At 42.2% G+C, this 21402-nt stretch overlaps 1 protein-coding gene across 1 annotated transcript; it reads left to right on the forward strand.

Moving 5' to 3' along the window:
• Positions 1-1620: 1620 nt before the first annotated feature.
• LOC134174898 (lymphocyte antigen 75-like) lies at positions 1621-17668 on the forward strand. The gene is made up of 13 exons (XM_062640232.1): positions 1621-1859; positions 3626-4000; positions 5127-5300; positions 5578-5742; positions 6323-6433; positions 8201-8341; positions 10067-10255; positions 10854-11011; positions 13864-13974; positions 15253-15341; positions 15694-15866; positions 16045-16241; positions 17496-17668. The coding sequence occupies exons 1-13, from the start codon at positions 1760-1762 to the stop codon at positions 17640-17642; spliced, it is 2130 nt and encodes a 709-aa protein (XP_062496216.1). The 5' UTR covers positions 1621-1759; the 3' UTR covers positions 17643-17668.
• The last annotated feature ends 3734 nt before the right edge of the window (positions 17669-21402 follow it).

A 21402-nucleotide genomic window follows, 5' to 3' on the forward strand; every position in this document is an offset into this window, starting at 1 on the left:
AACTGTTTCTGGTAGCACTGCATCGATTTTGCTGCAGCTACAGACCCCTCTCTACCTGAACCTTATTTCTGATTTTTCAGATAGTCCCTGCCTCGGCAGCCAGGTGTTGGTCTGTGGTTTCCAGCTGGAAGGAACATTTGCTCACTTACAGATGCCTGGTTTTGTTCATCTCTTTCTGCCCAATTCCCAGCTTGGCACACCCTCAACTCCTGCAGTCTTTGGATGTCCAGATGGGTGTATTTGAAACACATAAAACAGACTTCATGTTGCTCTTCCCATATTTTTGAAAATCTAGTATTTCTTTTTCTGAATAACTGCTCTTTCAAGTCTAATCTGAATAGATTTTCCTAGCCAACTATTTTTTTCTTTTTCTTGTGACTCTGCAAGTGCTTTCTTGCACAGGTGGGGTTCAAGCTGTACAGCCTTTAACAGGTCAGCACTGAATCCCCCAACACGCAGCTATAAACGGCTTATTTTATTTTACGCAGTTTTTGTCAGTTTCCCTTATTTTGCTTTTCAGGCCAACTGGTTCTCTGTGTCTTTGTGCTTTTATTTTTGGTTTCTGTATCTTCCTGTAGACAGCATCATAATTTTTTCAGCAACAGTAATTTCAACTGCTCCCAGTCTCAACCCCCCTCCCGCCCCCTTTCCCTGGCAGAAAAGGATCAGGCAATTGCAATTTTAGCTGCTAGCTACCATAAAACTCGAAAAAAGCACGGCAAGGCCACCTGGCCTGCTTCTGTTCCCTCGACAGCCTTGCAAAGGTCCAGTTAGCAAATTTTCAGAGGCAGGTCAGCAATGGGGAGGGAGGGATGGGAAGGGAGGAAGGGAGGGAGGAAGGGAAGAGCAGTGGTGCCTGGCCGTGGGGTCCCTGATGCTCCCCATGGTGGTGAGGGCCACGGCCCCGTGCTGTCAGCCACTCCCTGACTCAAGGGCTGCTGCGGCATGGAGGGACCCTACAGTAACACCAGATCCCTCAGTTGAACCCAGGGCAGGGCAGCAGCCCCTGTCCCTACCCCACAGCCCCTGGCCTGGCTCCCAGTGCCGTCACGGCCATCACACTGAGCATGGCCAGCACATGGCCTCACAGCCTGACAGGGATGAGTATCACAGGGTAACCCTTAGAAACTGTGTTATTTGAGCAATTTTTAAGCATTTTACTTCAGTGTATGCTGTCATTAATTCTAGTTTATATTCTCTTCACCTTTTGCTTTTTCTTCACTTTTAGCACTTTCACCTTCCCTTTATTTCCCAACTTCTAAAAACTTTAGCTCTAACTTTAGTTACCGAGTGATAATTAGGCCCGGTTTGCTATTTTTAGTTTCTTTTTCCTCCCCTTTTTCACCATTTATTTCCTCCTTCCTTTTTCTCTTCATTCCCTCCCTCCTATTTTAACCCCTGTCCTCATTCTGCCTTCAGTTTTCTTCATCTTTACTCTTCTCCACTCGCGACTCCCCTTCCCTTTCCCGCGTCTCCCCCACCCGCAGCTGCTTCCCGCTCCGGCCAGGGTGGCCGAGCCCTTCTGCTCCCTTCCCCGGTGCCCCGACCCCTCACACCCGGCCACCGCCCCGGCCCGGCCCCGCCCCACACCTCGCCTCAAACCCGGGGCCGCTCCTCTCCTGGAAACAAGTGACGCTGCCGGCGTGGGCCAATCCGGGCCGGCTACTTGCTGTCCCGGCCAGCCGGCGGCGGGCGCGACGCTCCGGCAGCTGGAGCCCGGCAGCGCGGCCGCTTCGCGCAGCTTGCGCGCTGTGCGAGGATGGCGCGGGCGGCGGGGCTTTGCCTGCCCTCCTGTGGCGTCGTCTGCCTCCTCCTCGCCTGGCTCCTCGCTTGCTGCGCCGCCCGTCGGGACCCCTCAGGTAAGGCGGGCGCCTACCCTGCGAGGGGGAAAGCGCTGCGCGGGTGCGCTTCGGCGCAAGGGGTGCGGAAGGCCCATTGCCGTCCCGGCGGGCGCTTGTGAGAGAAAGGAGGCGCTGTGACGGGCCTTCCGCCCCGACGGTTCCCGGCTCCTCCGTGCCTTGCGCTGGGAGACAAAGTCTGACTGCGTGGAAGCAACGTGCGAAACTTACGACGAAGAGCAAGAGAGGAAGGAAAGAAAACCCTCACAGCTTCCTCCTGGGGCGTCGCGAAAGCAGCCGCTGCCCCGCCGCCTCCGGGTGCCACGTTCCCGGGTCCCGCGGTGTCGAGGCAGCGCCGAGCGGTGCGGAGCGGTGGGAGGGAGGCGGGCCTTCGGCATGTTACTTCGGGAGGAGAAATAACCCGAGCTGAGGCAGGGCCCCTGCAGGACGTCAAGTGTCGTTTTCGTTCCCCGCTGTATGCGCGGAGGGAGAGGAAGGAAGCTTACTCTTTTAGAAAACAGGTGGAAAAGTTTCACCTTGAGCAAGTTCTTGCCAGCCAAAGGTCGGTGATAGCTGCTGGGAGTGAGGTTGAGTGCTTTGCTAAATAGTTGCACGTCACATGTTTTTATGTCTTTTGACAGTAATAGGTTAGTGAAAGTTTTGTACTGTGGGGCCGTATTTATTGTGGCATTAAAATAGATTCAGGGCTGCTTTTTCTTGGTTAGCTAAACTTACTGCCACGTGTCCAAGGTGTTCTTACACTGGTAGGGGCATCAGCTTGTATCAGTAAAGTGATCCATGTATTTTAAAAATTGTATACTGTGTTTTATAAAATTTTATTGCTTTCTCTTTTTAATGACAATCTGCATCACAACTGAAGATAAAACTAGGGTTCCTCAACCATTTTTAAAATCTCTGTGTGGCATCTTTGGTGAGGTGTTCATTTTAAAACTCCCAAAAGCAGTGCCAATTATTTTAGTAATACTGCAGCTGCACCCACAAACTGGATCACATATGAGCCTGTCATGCTGTGTATTGTATATGATACACAGTTAAAAAAAAACAAACAGTGCTTACTAAGTGAAAATCATTATTATAGTGTGTAACAGCAGGTAACATGCAGATAGGTATGAAGACAAGATTCTTTACCCAGTAAACTTGCAGATTTATCAGGGGTTGAGCATTGAATCATAGAATCAGAATAGTTAGGGTTGGAAAGGACCTTAAAATCATCAAGTTCCAACCCCCCTGCCATGGGCAGGGACACCTCATACTTAACCATGTCACCCAAGGCTCTGTCCAACCTGGGCTTGAACACCGCCAGTGATGGAGCATTCAAAACTTCCTTGGGCAGCCCACCTTTACAGTAAAGAACTTCTTCCTTATATCCAGTCTAAACTTCCCCTGTTTAAGTTTTAACCCGTTACCCCTTGTCCTGTCACTACAGTCTCTAATGAAGAGCCCCTCCTCAGCATCCTTATAGGCCCCCATCAGATACTGGAAGGCTGCTTCCAGATACTGGAAGTGTTAAAGGAGGAATTCTCATTGATAGGATTGGACTTAGAAAATAGCCTCATTTTATCTCCCCTCTTTTTATAATGACTTTGAAAGAGTAAAGAATACTCACAGAAGAGTAGGAAAATGTGGCTTATACAAAAGAGATAGTGTAATGTACAAACAGCTGTACTTTTCTGGTAGCATGTCTCAATGTGATTACACTTTTAAAAATTAACTTCTGTGAAAGTGATACTGAATGATAATGTGGATATTTGTTTGGTTTTATGCAGGCAGTGCTGCTTTTACCATTCGCCATGACACACTGAACAAGTGCATACATGTTAAAAACTCACGGATAGTGATAGATGACTGCAAGGAGACAAGTGAAGCTTTATGGAAATGGGTATCCCAGAATCGCCTCTTTCATCTGGGGTCCAAGCAGTGCCTGGGACTTGATATATTCACTACATCACTGTCTCGCCTGAAAATGGTTGATTGTAACTCAGAACTAATGCTGTGGTGGCGATGTGCAGATGCTTCCATCCTTGGTGCATCTCAGTACAAAGTGACTGTTAAGAGTACCTATGTAACTGCAAGCATAAATGCAACAGACCAGTGGCGAAGCAACAATTCCTCTGATGTTATATGTCAGTATCCTTACCATGGTAAGTTTGCACAGGGGTTTGGAGGACTTTTCCTTTTGCTTTTCCTTTACCTTTTCCTTTTTCCTTCTTCCTTTTTCCTTTTCTTCTTTTTCTTCTTTTTCTTCTTCATTTCTTTTTCTTTTCCTCTTTCTCTTTTTTTCTTCTTTTTCTATTTCTTTTTTCTTTCCTTTTCCTTTTTTCTTTTTTTGTTTAGAGCTTTTTACTGTATGTCTATGGCAGTAGATTCTTAAAATTCATCCTATGAAAAGACCAATCAGAAAAGCAATAGAAAGTTTTGGTGTAGAGAGATACTGATATTCAAGTACGAAACTTGAACTGTTTTTAATGAAAAATAAATATGCACAACTGAAGAAGTTGTGTTATCAAGTGGCTTTCTTTCAGTTTAAATCCCCCCTCCCATATTTTAGTGAGAGCTTATTTATGAAATATCAACCACCTTTCATCAGAACTGATGCTGCCCTCTTCACAGCAATGTGAATTTCACTGTTAGTGGTATTTGAGGTCATTTTCTTTGCTGGTAGGCTGTACAATCAAATTCAGTGCATGCTGCAAGCTTGCATCATTTTGGACTGTCAGGAACTATCCATTTGCTTTGTTCTGGTAGTCTGTTCACTTGCCATGGAAGCCAGTCTTATCTGAAATCTCATGCTTGCTGAAAGAAGTGGTGAAAACTTGCTTTACTTTAAGAGCAGAATTTTCTTTGTATGTGAATTGTTCGAAGGGGTCCCTCTGAAGAGCCTAGCAGACTCCAGTTTGAAACATTTGTGTTTGAAATGTGTACGTGTTGATTCCTAGAGCCTTGTTCTGTAGTGCTTGGTGCAAACCACCTGGCTTTCAACAGACCAATGTATTTATCCCTAACTTACCAGGAAAGGGGAAACAAGTTTCTGCTGTGTTATCCCCACTCAGAAGAAAAAGTACAGAAAAATATTTTCCTCTCATTTCTTTCTGTTCTGGCGTTGCTGTATGTTACCTGTAACAAGGTACAGTGTTTTAAGACCATGAGTGTGATTTGCATGCTTTTAACTTAACTGTGTCTGGACATGCATTAATACTGATTTGCTGTCCTTTCCTCCCCTAGACAACTACTTCTTTAATTTTATTTTATTTTATTTTTTTCCTGCAGAGGTTTATACCAAAGATGGGAACTCCTATGGAAAACCCTGTGAGTTCCCCTTTCTGTATAATAAAATGTGGCATCATGACTGCATTCAAGATGAAACACATATGGGTGGAAAATGGTGTGCCACATCTGAAGATTATACTCGTGATGGAAAATGGGGAATCTGCTTACAACCAGGCATGTTGGGTTTCTAAACAAACAACCTAAAAGTGTTCTGTGACTTCATGTATGTATGGCTTCACCTTGGTGTAGCAAGTTGCTGTTAAGCTGGGTAAAAGCAGGTCCCTTTTCTATTTCAGCATTGACAGGACAGTCACTGCACGCTTACTCTGTAATATATCTGATTAGCAATATAAAAATTGATAGACCTTCAGTATTACATTTTTTCTTTTGCAGCTTTCATGATGTGTCAGTATAGTTGTAGTTACAAGTTCTTTCTGCTTCCTTTAAACAGAAGATGGTTGTCATGATATCTGGAAACATGATCCAGGGTCTGAAAGTTGCTACCAGTTTAATACACAGTCTGCTCTTTCTTGGAAGGAAGCTTATATTTCATGTCAAAGGCAAGGGGGAGATTTGCTTAGCATCCAAGACGGATCTGAATTAAGTTACATACAAGGTAGGTGTAATTATTCACGTACTAATACCAGGAAATCTTGACAAGCTAACATAAAGTGTAGACAGCATTTTAGTTTCTCTCTTAAAATTCAGGGTTAAAACTTGATTGTACTTAAAATGCATTGTTGCTTTCATTTGTCTGGCAACAATAAGCTGCTAATCTCACTTTAGAGGCTTCTAAGAAAATTGTCTGCATGATTTCATTAGTCATTAGCTGTTGTTTATATTTATAATGAGGAACATCCCCAGAATCTCAGATATGGTCCAGAATGGCAGTTCATGTTTTAGCAGTGTGTTACCCACTTGTTGCTATGAAATGATCTTCATTGATGTCCAATCTTGGAGGAACTGTCAGTGTGCCTTTGGGAATATAAAACCAAAGGACAAACATCTGAATGCATTGGAACTTGTGTGGGTGAATTTCTCTTCAGTACAAGAAAGTTTGCATGCCTGATTATAGTAGCAATCTTTCTTTCCTCAAATGCATATCCTTTCAGATCATATTTTTAATTTAAAGGAGACCAATTAAAGAGAACATTTTATGCTAACTGTTTTCTTAAAAAAAAAACAAAACTCTCTAGCTAAGGATGACATTGCTGAGATCTTTTGGATTGGCTTAAATCAACTGGATGTTTCTGGAGGTTGGCAATGGTCAGATCACAAACCTTTGAATTTTCTCAACTGGCATCCAGGTAATGATTCCGGTGGTATTAACAGTATCCACAACATTAACATTAATAATTTGTTTTGTTGTCCCCCCCCACCTTTTTTCTTTTTTTTTCTTTCTAACACCCCTCTCTACTGGTCTTCTTCAGAACAATCATTGTTATCATATTTCTGTTAGAAGTTGTGAAGCATCTTTTCTCCTTAGAGAATGAATCTTTCTGTACTCATTGTGTATTTATGGATGGTTAGGTTAATAAATCAGTAAAAACCAAAAACTTAAAATAGTATCTTTGAGGTTTATTTTACTAAGGTATCTACAGCTTCCTTAGCTTCTAAATTTCTCCTCCCACTGACAGAATGGCAAAATGGAATTGACTTCCCGCAAATATTACAATTACTGGCATCTGTGTGAGGACTGACATTACTTAGAAGACTGACTTGTGTTTTAAAACTTCAAGGTTGCTTAAATTTGTATTGAGGTGAAGATGAAAGAAGTATAAAAAAACCTTTTTTTAATTTCTCCCAAGTTCCTAGTAGAATTGGTGAGACTCTTGTTTGTCTCGAATTTTCAGTGTGTATTTGTAATATTCTCACAAATACAACATGGATAAGTATAAATGAGAATCCTGGAGGAATAATAATCAGGAATACTGAAGCTAATATTGTTCCATCTTTCAAGCTGAATTTGACCTTTCTAAACTGAAATCCTATTTTTCTATGAGATCAGTTTCTAGAATAGTGCTGCAACGTTAATTCTGTGAAAAAATAAGAAGTGGTTTCTCTTTCTTCTTTGAAAGCTTTACTAGGAAATTTCGATGAGATTTTTCAAAGGTAGTCTGGGTTTTGAAAAGGTTAAGGACTTTTCTGGACTTGTACTGCTGGCTGCATCTTCTTCTGAAACTGTGATGACACTTTAGGACTGTAATGCAGAGCTGGAGACTCAGTTACAATGGTATACAATGGTAAATTTAATCTTCAGTCATGGCAGACACACTAATGTCTACCCTCCTTGTGAAAAATACTTAACTGGTATCTAACAGGAATTTTGCTAGCTGCAATTTGTACCTATTACTTGGTGTTCTTTCACTGTACACCTCTGAAAGGAGGCTGGCCCTGACTCTGTTGTACTCTCCCATGAAGAACTAAGATTCACTCTAGCCTTTTGTATGACACTGAGCAAACCCGGTGCAGGGGAAAGTGGGATACTCTGCATAGGACACAGCTCAGGTTTGCACTGGGGCTCAAAAGGAAGAGAAACCAAAAAAGTTCCATTGCAGTGGGACTCAAAAGAGAAGCTGAGGACTGTAAAAAAGGGTTCTTCTCCATGATATTTTTAATTTGTGGCTTTTTCTCAAGTTAAGGTAGGAGTTGGGTTTAGCACTGAGAGAGAGTGCAGAGCTGTGTTTGTAATGGGGTGGGAAAGGGGTTGCCAAAGGAAACTGAGGGCAGCACAAAGGGTTCTCCCCTGAGATATTTCTAGTCTGGGAAAGTGCTCAGCCAAGGGTTTGTTTTATTGTAAATAGAACATTCCTCCTGGTTCTATGATTAAACACTAGAAAAGAAGTCCATATTCCTTGATTGTGAAACTCTCTTACAAAAAACTTTCTATGGGACCTATGGTAGGACAGGTGCCTCCATTCAAAGCAAGTTATGTTCTTCAAATACAAGGGCCTGTACTATGCAAAATATGTTGTTATTGTATTGAAAAGTAGTAGAAAAAAAAAGCAGCAGTCACTACTACCTTACTGTTTGATAACTTGTACTCTTCTCTTTTTATTTGTTCCTGTCCATAGATATGCAGAGTTTGTCCCCGCTGGATGGGACTAGTTGTGTGGTGATGAATGCTGCCTCAGGTCAGTGGCAAAGTTACCATTGTGGGACTCCACTTCCGTATATTTGCAAGAAGTCACTCAATGAAGTTCCAAGCCTCCCAGGTAGGACAACTTGCATTTTTGTTTTTGTATGTTAATATGAGTGTAATGTACACTTATGGAGGGGTTTTTTTTAATATTTGTTTTCCTAGTTTATGCCTTTTGTTTGTTTGTTTTTTGTTTTTCCATCCCCAAGACTTCTGAGGCATCTCTGCCGAAACACTTTCACAAGAGATTTGGATTTTTACCAGAGCAGAAGCAAACTGTACCTTCAGTGTCAAGATGATGCATCACGAACAGATTTCACTTTCTGCACCTTTTTCATTCACACATAAAGCATTTCCCAGGAGCGTGCTGCCCTTTTCATCACATTCTCCTGCATGGCTTGTGCCTTCTTTTGCATGCGGCTGAAAGTCTGAAACTGGCAGTATCACCTTGAATCTTCTTCATCTCATTCTTGGTGTGTGTTGACATAAAATGGGACCTACCTGAGGCTTGGATCAAAATCTGTTGAATTCAAATAGAAGTAGTTAAGTGATCTTTACTGTCCTTTGAACCAGGCCCAGAACTGAACTGGGAATCAGAGTGAAAGAGTTGGTGGCATGCCCAGTGTGTAATCTTTACTGTATCCGTAACAGCTTTTACAAGAATACTTATTCTCTCCTCCCTATACACACACACAGAGTCTTTCAGTATTTACAGTGTAGCTGTGACATATAACTGCTTCCATGCATGGACATTTGCCTACACCTGGATGTCCAGTCCTTCCCATATGCATGGCCTGTTCTTCCATGTATGTTTTGGCCTTTCTGAGTTTCCAGGGCTCACGCTTGTGGGGCTCTCGTGAGAAAATTTTTACTGGAAGGTGATTGTCCTTGGATGAGGGGGAGGACTAGAGAATAAGAGGGATGAAGCTGTGTTGTGGAGGTGGAAAGTGTCATTGAGTGTCTCTGGCTGAGGCACGTTCTTTCCAGCTCCCTCAGGAGAAGACAGTAAGTAGTTTAAATTTAACTAAACTGGTTGAAGTTTTTAAATGATCCCTTGAAAACTAGTTGTCAATTAACCATCCTTATCTGTTCTCTATCTCCTCAGTGGCGTATGTTTAATTGTTACAAGTATTTATTCAGTGTTTTATTAATTAAAGAACAAAATTCTTGTGGTCGGAGTATTTTATAGTGTGTTTTAAACCAGAAAACCTGTTAATATATCCTTTTTTCAGCATGCATTAGAAACAGCTTGAATTCTTGAATATCTTAGCTTTCAGAAGAAAAAATATTTAAAACTAAGCATTTGTTTAATTGTGAACTATTCAAAATAGGTCTTACACATAGTACTGCATATAAATAATAATGCCCTGTTAATGTGCAAACAAATAAACAGTACAAAACAGGATTTTTTGTTTTTTGAAGCTGCTGTACTGCAGTGAAGTAGCTTGATTTGCCTTTAACTGCTTTTGAAATCTTGCTTACAATTCTGAACATTTTGCTTGTACTAAGACCAGCTTAATGTAATGGATTCCAGCTTTTTACTTTTCACTCTCCTCCTGCCTACTGCATGGCCCCAAAATATTATGAATCCCCATAATGCTGCTCAGTCATTTCTATCTGCTTGACTAAACTGTGACCCTTTCTTAAAACATTAGCCCTGAAGAGGTGTGAACACGTTCTGTGTGCTGCATTCTGGCTGTTTTCAAGGTGCTTCCTGATTTCAAACATGAAGAAAATGCCAACCTGTTGCACTAGCCAATGTAAGACAAAAGCCTCTGGTTCTCTTTCTCCTCACTGTTAGAGTTTTGGAGACACTTGGATACTCGCTGTGATTCAGGCTGGCTTCCCCACAATGGTTTTTGCTACATGGTGATAAACAGCGAGGCATCTTGGAGTACAGCAGATGAATTGTGCAAGACAAATAAGAGTAATCTCATCAGCATACACTCATTAGCAGATGTTGAACTGATTGTCACAAAGCTTCATAATGGTGAGTTGGAATACTTTTAAAGGTCAAGCAGCAAGTGCTGCACACCATAAATTACAGACCACTTTTCATGTTCTAACTGATGTTTGTCATAACCTCTAGCTTTTAAATGAAGGTGCTGATGCTGGGCTTGTACCCAGGCCAATAGTGAGTGGTATTGTTCAGGTCCAGGCCTTCTGTGTTAGTACTTGTTTTGTTTGATCTATTTCAATTCATTTATTTATTTACAGGGCTAACCTACTTCTAGTTACTTAATACCTGGAATTTAATTTTCTCATGGTCGTATGTTTTCATCTGCACGCTAAAACTTTAAGTTGGTTGAGCTTCTTTTTCGTTGTGTATTCATTATTTCTGTTGGGTTTTTTTAAATTCCTGTTTGCTACCTTCTCTGTGAAACTTACTCGTATTTATGAATGTAAGTTAAGAAACAAGAATATACATTGTACTTGTCTCAAATCCCTTTTCTCACTGCAAGGAAAAGATTGGCATTTATGGTGTGCAGTATAGTGATAAAGCCATAATGTTGTTGATTTAACATTCCTTTCCAATTAATTTGAACATTATTTTAAAACCACAGTGTTGTCCTAATTCTAAATTACAGATGCTAAAGAAGAAATGTGGATGGGTCTCAGGAATGAAGATGTACCAACCTTGTTCAAGTGGTCAGATCATTCAGCTGTGGTTTTTACATACTGGGATCAGAATGAACCAAAAGTTCCTTTTAACAGCACTCCTAACTGTGTATCATATTCAGGCGAGGTAGGAATACAGTGTTGGGTTTTTTCTGTTTTTTTTCCATCATAGTAGATTTAACATTGATGTGTGTGAAAGAGGGGCGTAACGCAGATAACTAATTTCATTTTTGGAATAATCTTTAAAATACAGATGATACTATTTGATAAGGAGATTTCATAAAATAATCTGGGTTAGTGCACTTGGTAACTGTGTATTGCAACAAATGGAAGAAATTGCTCACAGGTCTGAGACTGTTGGCCACCCTGTTATCCTTGTCACTCTGCATTTTGTGTTTCCATATTCTTGCATGTCTGTGGTGGAGAGCTAGGAAGGAGGCAAGCCAAACTATCAAAAGGAAAACCTGGCTTCAGTCATATCCAGGACCAATTTGGGCCATCCTATTGGAGGATGAGTAGTGAATTACTTAAGTAAGAGAAGACTGGGCAAATACGATACAGAAGAAGCAAGGGGAGGATGGAGGAAAGAAGACGAAAAAGTTGAGTGGAAAGAGAAGGAGGCTGTATCCCATCTCCCAGATTAGTAGAAAACTGAGACAAGCATCTGCCTGCTGTCAGGCTGGCAGTGGAACTCACATGCCAAGTAACTCTGAGGTGCCTTCTCAGCACTTCCACAGTAAGCTGAGCACAGTCCTGATCTGAGGGAGTTGGCACCACTGTGGCCTTCTCTTCCTTTTTCAGATATGGTCCAGAATCCTCCCATCTCTACATTTGTCAGCTTCCTCTCTTCCTTCCAAACATGAAATGTGATGCTCCAGGGCAGCCTTGGATGCAGCAATCACAAGATGGAAGAATTTGAGATCCTCAGGATAGTGAGAAGAGTGTGCAGCAAGCTCACTGTCCTGGACTTGAAAAGAGCAGACTTTGGCCTCTTCAGGAACCTGCTTAGTAAGGTTCCATGGGATATAGCCCTAGAGGGCAGGGGAGCCCAAGACTCTTGGTTGATATTCAAGGATCACCTGCTGCAAGCTCAGGAGTGTTGCATCCCAACTAAAAGGAAGTGCAGCAGGAGGGCCAGGAGACCTCCTTGGATGGATAAGGAGCTGCTGAGGAAAATTTGAAGGAAATAAGAGGTTTATAAAAGGTGGAAGCAAGGGCAGGCGGCATGGGAAGAACACAGGGATGTTGTCTGGGAAGCTAGGGACCAGGTTAGGAAAGCTAAGGCCCAGTTAGAATTAAACTTGTCTAGGGATGTTAAGGATAACAGGAAGGGATTCTACAGGTACGTAGCAAATAAAAAACAGACTAGGGACAATGCAGGCCCCCTCAGGAAGCTCTCGGGAGAACTGGCTACCCTGGATTTGGAGAAGGCTGAGGTTCTGAATGACTTCTCTGCCTCGGTCTTCACTGGCAAAGGCTCTGAACACAACATCCAGGTCTTGGAAGGCAGGCAAAGGGACAGTGAGAATGAAGACCCTAAGCCCACTGTAGGAGAGGATCTGGTTTGAGACCATCTTAAAAATCTGAACGTCCACAAGTCCATGGGTCCTGATGAAATCCATCCGCGGGTCCTGAAGGAGCTGGTGAATGAAGTTGCTAAGCCACTGTCCATCATGTTTGAGAAATCATGGCAGTCAGGTGAAGTTCCCGATGACTGGAAAAAGGGAAATATAACCCCCATTTTCAAGAAGGGGAAAATGGATGACGCGGGGAATTACAGACCAGTCAGTCTCACCTCTGTGCCTGGCAAAGTCTTGGAGCAGATTCTCCTGGAGAGCAATTCTCCAGTAATGAGTGGTGTCCCTCAAGGATCGGTGTTGGGATCAGTCTTGTTCAACATCTTTGTCGCTGACATGGACAGTGGGATTGAGTGCGCCCTCAGCAAGTTTGCTGATGACACCAAGCTGTGTGGTTCGGTTGATACGCTGGAGGGAAGGAATGCCATCCAGAGGGACCTGGACACGCTTGTGAGGTGGGCTGATGCCAACCTCATGAAGTTTAACCATAACAAGTGCAAAGTCCTACACCTGGGTTAGAGCAATCCCAGGCACAGCTACAGGTTGGGCAGAGAAGAGATTCAGAGCAGCCCTGCGGAGAAGGACTTGAGGGTGCTGGTCAATAAGAAACTGAACATGAGCTGGCAGTGTGCACTTGCAGCCCAGAAAGCCAACTGTATCCTGGACTGCATCAAAAGGAGCGTGACCAGCAGGTCCAAGGAGGTGATCCTGCCCCCCTACTCTGCTCTTGTGAGACCTCACCTGGAGTATTGTGTGCAGTTCTGGTGTCCTCAACACAGAAAGGACATGACACTGTTGGAACAAGTCCAGAGGAGGGCCACGAGGATGATCAGGGGACTGGAGCACCTTCTGTATGAAGACAGGCTGAGAAAGTTGGGGCCGTTCAGCCTGGAGAGGAGAAGACTGCGTGGAGACCTCATAGCAGCCTTCCAGTATCTGAAGGGGGGCTTATAAGGATGCTGGGGAGCGACTCTTCATTAGGGACTGTAGTGATAGGACAAGGGGTAACGGGTTAAAACTTAAACAGGGGAAGTTTAGATTGGATATAAGGAGGAAGTTCTTTCCTGTAAGGGTGGTGAGGCACTGGAATGGGTTGCCCAGTGAGGTTGTGAATGCTCCATCCCTGGCAGCGTTCAAGACCAGGTTGGACGAAGCCTTGGGTGATATGAGTTTGTGTGAGGTGTCCCTGCCCATGGCAGGGGGTTTGGAACTTGATGATCTTAAGGTCCTTTCCAACCCTAACTATTCTATGATTCTGATTCTATATAATCCAGGGCATCCCACCCCAAGTATTTTTACTAGAGGCATTTTGACTTTCACTGTGTGAAAACTCAGCCCTGCACTGTAGAAATTGACATACTTTAGAATTTTAATGCTTTTTTTTTTTCTTTCCCTCTCACAGCTGGGACAGTGGAGAGTCAAATCCTGTGAAGAAAAATTGAAATATGTTTGCAAGAAAAAAGGAGAGATTTTGAATGAAACAAAATCAGATGAAAGTTGTTCATTAGAAGAGGTAATAGGAGTCTGTATCTTTATTTACTTTCACTTGATTCAGAAACCTGCTTAAAATCACTTACTTGCTGCTCTTCCCATTTCCTTCTTGCCTGTACAATAAAATCTGTGGAACATTTTCATTTCATGAGAAAGGATGAAAAAAGGTGAAAGAATTATATAATATGAGCCAAATTTCAGATTTCCCTAAGCAGGTTCTGGATGTGTTACCAGTCTTTTCATTGATGAAAGTATTATGAGCTTGTACTAAGGATGTGTGTTCTATTAATTTGTTTGAAAAAATATAATGATTGCTTTTACTAGGTATATTATTGCTAGCGGCATTTGTTCCTGTGGTTTTTGCTTTACATGTGTTTTAAAATTTAGAATAAGCACTTTGCAACATAAGGGTATGCAGAGATTGATAATTGAGATTAGGTGTCTGTTACAGTTGGCTTTCATTTTTGTTCTTTGACTTGAATAAAGGCGGGGAGGTGGCTGTTGTGGGTTTTTTGGGGGGGCTGTTTTTTGTTGTTTGTTAACATGTTAACAACATAAATAAAGCTTGAAAAGAAGTCTTTTCTGTTTTGAAAAATCTTGGGATGGTATTAGTAGTTATGTCAGAGTTCTTTGGTTCAGTTTTGTGTGGCATATTGCCTGCAACAGGAAAGATGCTTACTCCTTATCTTTCTGCACAATCTTGGGGTATTTGTACTCTGTCTCTTCAGAGGGTGACAGCATGCAAAGTTACAGGTTTCTGTGCTGTTCAGACACCAGTGGCATTGGTAAGCTAGCAAAGAGGTAATGCATTAATGTTCCTTAGAATTTCAGTGTAAATATAGGGGAAAATATTTGAATAATAGAGAAATTTTTTAAGTTCACACATTTTCAATATAAAATGTTTCTTGCAGAAGTAAAGAAACATTAGTAATTCCCTTGTATTATTCCTCTGTTTGAATCCTGGTGTTGATAGAACAGCATGAAAACTCCTATTGTTTTGAATGGCACTAGGCTGTCACCCTTGTGTTTTCTCTCTCTAAAATGCGTGTAGCAGTCAGAAGACTCTGCACTGTCAAGGCAAAACAGTGGTATACTTTATTCTTGTGGTTGCATTATTTCTTAGAACTCTGAATCTGAGAGTTGGTGGTACAGGACCTTGTATGTGATGCACTACATTTCTTCCTTGTATAGCTGTGACAGCTTGGGGTACCAACCAATGTTAGCAATTATTTATTTTCACTTGTTGATAATACCTAAATAAGGTTGTAATGTATAAAGGTGTTTTTTGTTCTCTAACCAGGGATGGGAGAGACATGGAAACTACTGTTACAAGATCTATAAAACAGAAGTTTCATTTGGAGTACAGTGCAATCTTACAGTGATGAACAGGTAAAGCACATCTCTGTAATTTATGGGCATGTTTTACAGTATGATCCTGGAGATACAGTCAGAGATTAAAACCTCTGTATGCCAGCTAGTGGTTTATGAAAAAAAACAGAGATACAGTTGCTTTTTCGCATAACTAGCAAACTGTTTTCCATGGTGTGACAATGGTAAACCTACAGTGTAAAACCTTCTTGGAAGTATGTGAATTCCCAGCCTGCTGACACTGTGCTGAATACTGGACTGCCTGGACCACCACTGGAAGTAACTCATGTAATAATATGCCCGATTTTCAAACTGTCTCAGTAGTTTTAAGTATCTTGCAAATATTGACTCAAAGTAATCTGTGAATTTTCAGATTTGAACAAGAATTTATAAACAATCTAATTAGAAAACATACCAAAGTTGAAGAAAAATACTTCTGGACTGGTTTGCAGGATATTGGCCAATCAGGAATATATTCCTGGGGTACAGTGGATGGGGAAAAAGCCAAAGCTGTGACGTATACTAACTGGAATTCCTTGCAACCAGGTAAATTTAACAATAAAAAAACCACAACATAAAAATACTATTATCTTACATTGCGCAAGCATTGGAGTACCATGTTACAGAACTCTAAGCATGAAATAAAATTGTTATACAGAAATATATGGGTTTTTTTGGACAACCAGCCAACAGTTTTAAATATGTCTTTGGCTTAAATCTTAAGAGTTTTCAGGAGGATGTGTGGCCATGCCCAGTGGAAAGTATCTTGGAAAGTGGGAAACCAAGGACTGTAAAGCCACTAAAGCGTTTTCTGTCTGCAAAAAATACATTGGACTGCCCAAGAAGCCAGAAGTACTCCCAAAGCCAACTGATCCGTGTCCCCCTGGGTGGCACAATGGATCTGGCCTTGCATGCTACAAGGTAAAAAGTAATTCCTATTAAATGCTAATTGTTCATTACTGTTTTGCTGCGTGTGATTAACCATTTTGTGGCTTACAGCTGGTCTGCAGAGTATTTCAAAGATGTTTTATGCTAGGAGGAGGAATTTACGTTGACTGGTTGACTGCCTCCAGATATTCTCATGCATCATACTCTACTGATTCCTGAAAGATGCAGTGTGCCTTTCCCTGCTCTTTCTGTGGCCAGCTGAGTGGGCTGGCATCATTTGCCCTGTGCTGCTGACTCGGGAGCCTTCTGCTGACAGAGGGTACCACATCTGTGTCTTAGCCTGCCTGCCATCAGCTGGCATGCAGAGATACCTGAATAGGTGTCCTTCTCTTGTCCTTTTCCGTTCCCTTTCTACATGCTTAAGAGTGTGAATAGTGGAAGTAAGCAGCCGTGCTGTTAGCTGGAGTGGCTTAAACAGGTTTGTACTTAGAAATGCAGGTTTTCCTCCTTCTGTTAACAATCAAATCAAGTTAAAACTGAGGCTGTTTATTAGATTGTTTTTTCATTATTTCTGGACTCAGTGTCTGTAATGAACTGTGTCTTGTAAACAGCTCATGTAGCAAAGTAGGAGAACTCAGCTTGAATAACAAGGCCGTGGCCAGGGATCCCAAAAGGATGAGTCTAGCTAATGTGCAGCATAGCTTTCCCATAGCTGATAGGACGTGACAGCTGGCAGTTTCTCCAGAACTCTTGTTGACCAAGTGTAGCATGTCTGTGCATGATTTAGCTGATGAAAATTGACTTGGACTGAAGTCAAGGGCATGAAGTGGTTACATTAGCTGAGATGTGTGAGCCAAATATGCAATTCTGATACATACAGGTAGCAAAGGGCTTGCTGAAGAACTTTCTTCACCTGTAGCACCCAAATGGGCCTGGTTTCAGTGAACATTGGGCTTTGCAGTTCACCACAAATTTGAAAGAACAGCATCCCTTAAAACCTGTAATTTGGTTGCAGTTTTGGAATGAGTTGGGTACTTTCTGGTAAAGAAAACCAGAAAGTCTGCCATACGGAGTATGCTGCATTTGAAACAGATTTTGTGAGCTAAAGAGCTGTTGTCAAACAAACTGAAAAGAAGTAAAATAATTGTTAAGAAGTCAAGTTCTCTCCCTGTGGAAATGCCGCTTATACATTCCTGCCTATGGTGGCCATATTTTAGTAGTACAGGAGTGTTTTAAAAAGGCTGTCACTTGTGTCGTTTTCTACTCTGATGTTTGGCTATTGTGAAGTTCTTCCACAGTGAACGAGTGCTACGAACCAGGACCTGGGAAGAGGCAGAAAGGTTCTGCGAAGCCCTTGGAGGCCATCTGCCTAGTTTTAGTCACTCAGAAGAAATCAAGGTGCTTCATTCTATCCTGAGAAAAATAATCAGGTAACAAACTAGCCATGCGCTAAAATTTTGGTTTCAGTTGCATTCTGTGGTAGACGCAAAAGCTGCTGCTGACCCCAGATGGCACATATGAGCTAGTGTGCGGTGACTGTCTTTCCCACAGTGAAAACAGCTAGATATGGCATTTGAACTGTTGGTCATGTCACTGCCTTCCTGGAAAACGTCAAGGGAATACAGCTTGGGCAAATGTTTAACATTGCTAGAGGGAGCGCAGGAAAAGAGGGGTTTACTTTGAGCATCTTCCATTACATGAATTTAAGTCTGTGTTATAAAAGTGTTTTCTTTTCTGCACTGAATTTTGGCACAACTAGATGATGGTTGTTCCTATTCTTTACTAATACATTATTTAGAGATGAGTTGTTATCTAGTTTTTCAGATAAGTCTCACCTTTATTCATGAAATGCTTCCTGACTGAACTGGGTGCTGTTTTTTGAAAATGTGAATAATGTAATGTCCAGCAGTCTGGTTGGCACAGATCCCATTTGGCATAACTGCAGTAACACTGTATGTGCATTAGATGGGTGTGTTGAGGTTTCTGGTATCAACAAATTATGCTACATAATTTATGAGTCTAAGGCTCTATTTTTAATCAAAGGAACTGTCACTGCAAAGCTTTATTAGGCATCGGAGTGATGTCAGGTCCTTATGTAATATGTTTTGAGGGTTTTTTTTGATTGGCAGCATGGTTTTTCAGAACTTTTGCCAGCTTAAACTCAAATGCTGCCAGTGTCTGATTAAATTTTTTCATGAACAGTCTAAATCAGGATTATTTCAGAAGCTGCCAGCATACAACACTGATTACATTTTAAAACTTGATGACTGAAGAGATGCTTTCTTGAAAGCCCAGTGAACTTTATTTAGAAGTGCACAAGTCATGAAAATTACTCAATGTTTATGTTAATAAGAGACAAAACCAAACTCGTATGCTCTCTATATAGATGGTTTAGCTTGTATAAAAGCCACATGATTTCTTACTAAAGTGACTAAAAAGTAGTGCACGAATTATTTTTACCTATATATCTTCTTGTCACAGTATCACAGTATCACAGTATGCTAGATATTGGAAGGGACCTCGAAAGATCATCTAGTCCAATCCCCCTGCTGGAGCAGGAACACGTAGATAATGTTACACAGGAATGTGTCCAGGCGGGTTTTGAATGTCTCCAGGGAAGGAGACTCCACAACCTCCCTGGGCAGCCTGTTCCAGTGTTCCGTCACCCTCACTGAGAAGAAGTTTCTTCTCAAGTTTAAGTGGAACCTCTTGTGTTCCAGTTTGTACCCATTACCCCTTGTCCTATCATTGTTTGCCACTGAGTAGAGCCTGGCTCCATCCTCGTGACACTCCCCCTTTATATATTTATAGACACTAATAAGGTCACCCCTCAGTCTCCTCCAAACTATAGAGACCCAGCTCCCTCAGTCTTTCCTCATAAGGGAGATGCTCCACTCCCTTAATCATCTTAGTTGCCCTACACTGGACTCTCTCCAGCAGCTCCCTGTCCTTCTTGAACTGAGGGGCCCAGAACTGGACACAATATTCCAGATGGGGTCTCATCAGGGCAGAGTAGAGGGGAAGGAGGACCTCTCTCGACCTACTAACCACCCCCGTTCTAATACACCCCAGGATGCCATTGGCCTTCTTGGCCACAAGGGCACAGTGTTGGCTCATGGTCATCCTGTCGTCCACTAGGACCCCCAGGTCCCTCTCCCCTACACTGCTCTCTAACAAGTCGTTCCCCAACCTATACTGGAACCTGGGGTTGTTCCTGCCCAGATGCAGGACTCTACACTTTCCCTTGTTATATTTCATCCAGTTATTCCCTGCCCAACTCTCCAGCCTGTCCAGGTCTCGCTGGATGGCAGCCCAGCCTTCCGGCGTGTCAGCCACTCCTCCCAGCTTAGCGTCATCAGCAAACTTGCTGATAGTACACTCAATTCCCTCATCTAAATCGTTGATGAATATATTAAATAATACCGGTCCCAGTACTGACCCTTGAGGCACTCCACTAGTTACAGGCCTCCAACTAGAGTCAGCCCCATAGACTACAACTCTCTGGCTTCTCTCCTTCAGCCAGTTCGCAGTCCACCTCACTACCTGATCATCCAGTCCACACTTCCTCAATTTAGCCGTGAGGATGCTGTGGGAGACTGTGTCAAATGCTTTGCTGAAGTCAAGGTAGACCACATCCACCGCTCTCCCGTCATCCATCCACCGTGTTATTTCCTCATAAAAGGCTAAGAGATTGGTCAAGCATGATTTCCCCCTGGTGAAGCCATGTTGACTGCCCCTCATAACCCTCTTATCCTTGATATGCCTTAAAATGGCACCAAGGATAAGGTGTTCCATCACTTTCCCAGGGATGGAGGTGAGGCTGACCGGTCTATAGTTACCCGGGTCCTCCTTCTTGCCCTTTTTGAAGACTGGAGTGACATTTGCTTTCCTCCAGTCCTCAGGCACCTCTCCCGTTTCCCAAAGCTGCAGAATGTTTACAAAAACTGTTTTGCAGTTACAAATTTTTGGTTTACTGTACCTTATCTACTGTGCAGCATGAATAGAGAAATAACTTATTTTATTTTCTTACAAGTACTTCCAGCTACTTTCCAGGTTGCAGACCATCTGAGGTATTAATTATAGTTAATGGTTATTTTTTTGTTAGGAGTTTAAAAGCAGAAACTTTTTCTGTCTTCCCAGAAAGTCGGCTGACACACAGTGCTACTGCAATTCCCGTATTTCAGAAAACTTGAACTTAGCCTGTAAGAAGTATTATTCTACCAGAACTAAAATAAGGGGCAGTATATTGAGCCCCGTATAAATTGGCTTTGCAATCAGTGTTGCAGTCACTGCATGTATCAGATATAACCCAAACCACAGTATTTTCATCTGGATTAACCCCTTTTCAAGCACTGTATGACTTCCTGAACAGAAATACTGCATATTTGATGTTAACTGAAGTCTTTTAAATAATGTTTGTTTGTTCAGATAACATAATGTTTAAGTTACTTATCCTTTTAAATTACTTGGAGGTCATGATTATATGAAGTATTTTGGAGATCAAGAGTAACTTGTCTGAAAAGAAGCTCATTTGAGAAAGGAGAGAGGAAACCAAGTGCATTATTTCACCAAGAACAAATAATTTTGGTAGCTGAGAAAATCATCATAAGATAGTGTGTTTAGCTGCTGGAGCGCACTGGCATGCAGTTTGTCCATGTTCCTTGCATTTACTCAGTGCAGACTCTGACCTAAACTATTCATTCAGTGCATTCATTTCAGTCTGGGGAAGGAGCCACACCTTGGCTTTTTTTGGTTTCGGGATTTTTCCCCTTACACAGTTCTCTGGTGACTCATTGAGAGCTGTTTGTTTTTAAATGTTAGCAAAAATCTGTTTGGTTCACCAGGAAGAGGCCAGATTGTCTAGTCCATTCTGTTCCTTACTGGGATTCCACCTTGGAGGCAAATAAGAGCTAACACTGCTTCAGCCAAGTTGGGCAATTGCCATTGGAAAGGAGAATAGAATTTGCCAGCCAACCTTCCCGTGTCTTGAAGAAACAGGAGATAACCTCTTTTCACTTTGAGGGACATAATACAGTCAGGGCAGATCCAGTTCAGTTGCTTCCATTCTTTTAGGATTGTTTTTGTAAACATTCTGCAGCTTACAGCTTGCAGCGACGCTGGACATAGAGTAACAGCTTGGACTGGTTAGAAATAACATTTCAATGAGAACACCTTACTGGAAAGAAATCCATTG

Source organism: Pezoporus occidentalis, unplaced genomic scaffold, assembly GCF_034315485.1.
Source record: "Pezoporus occidentalis ecotype Australia unplaced genomic scaffold, CSIRO_AGI_Poc_V1 ctg639, whole genome shotgun sequence".
NCBI classification, from domain to species: Eukaryota; Metazoa; Chordata; class Aves; order Psittaciformes; family Psittacidae; genus Pezoporus; species Pezoporus occidentalis.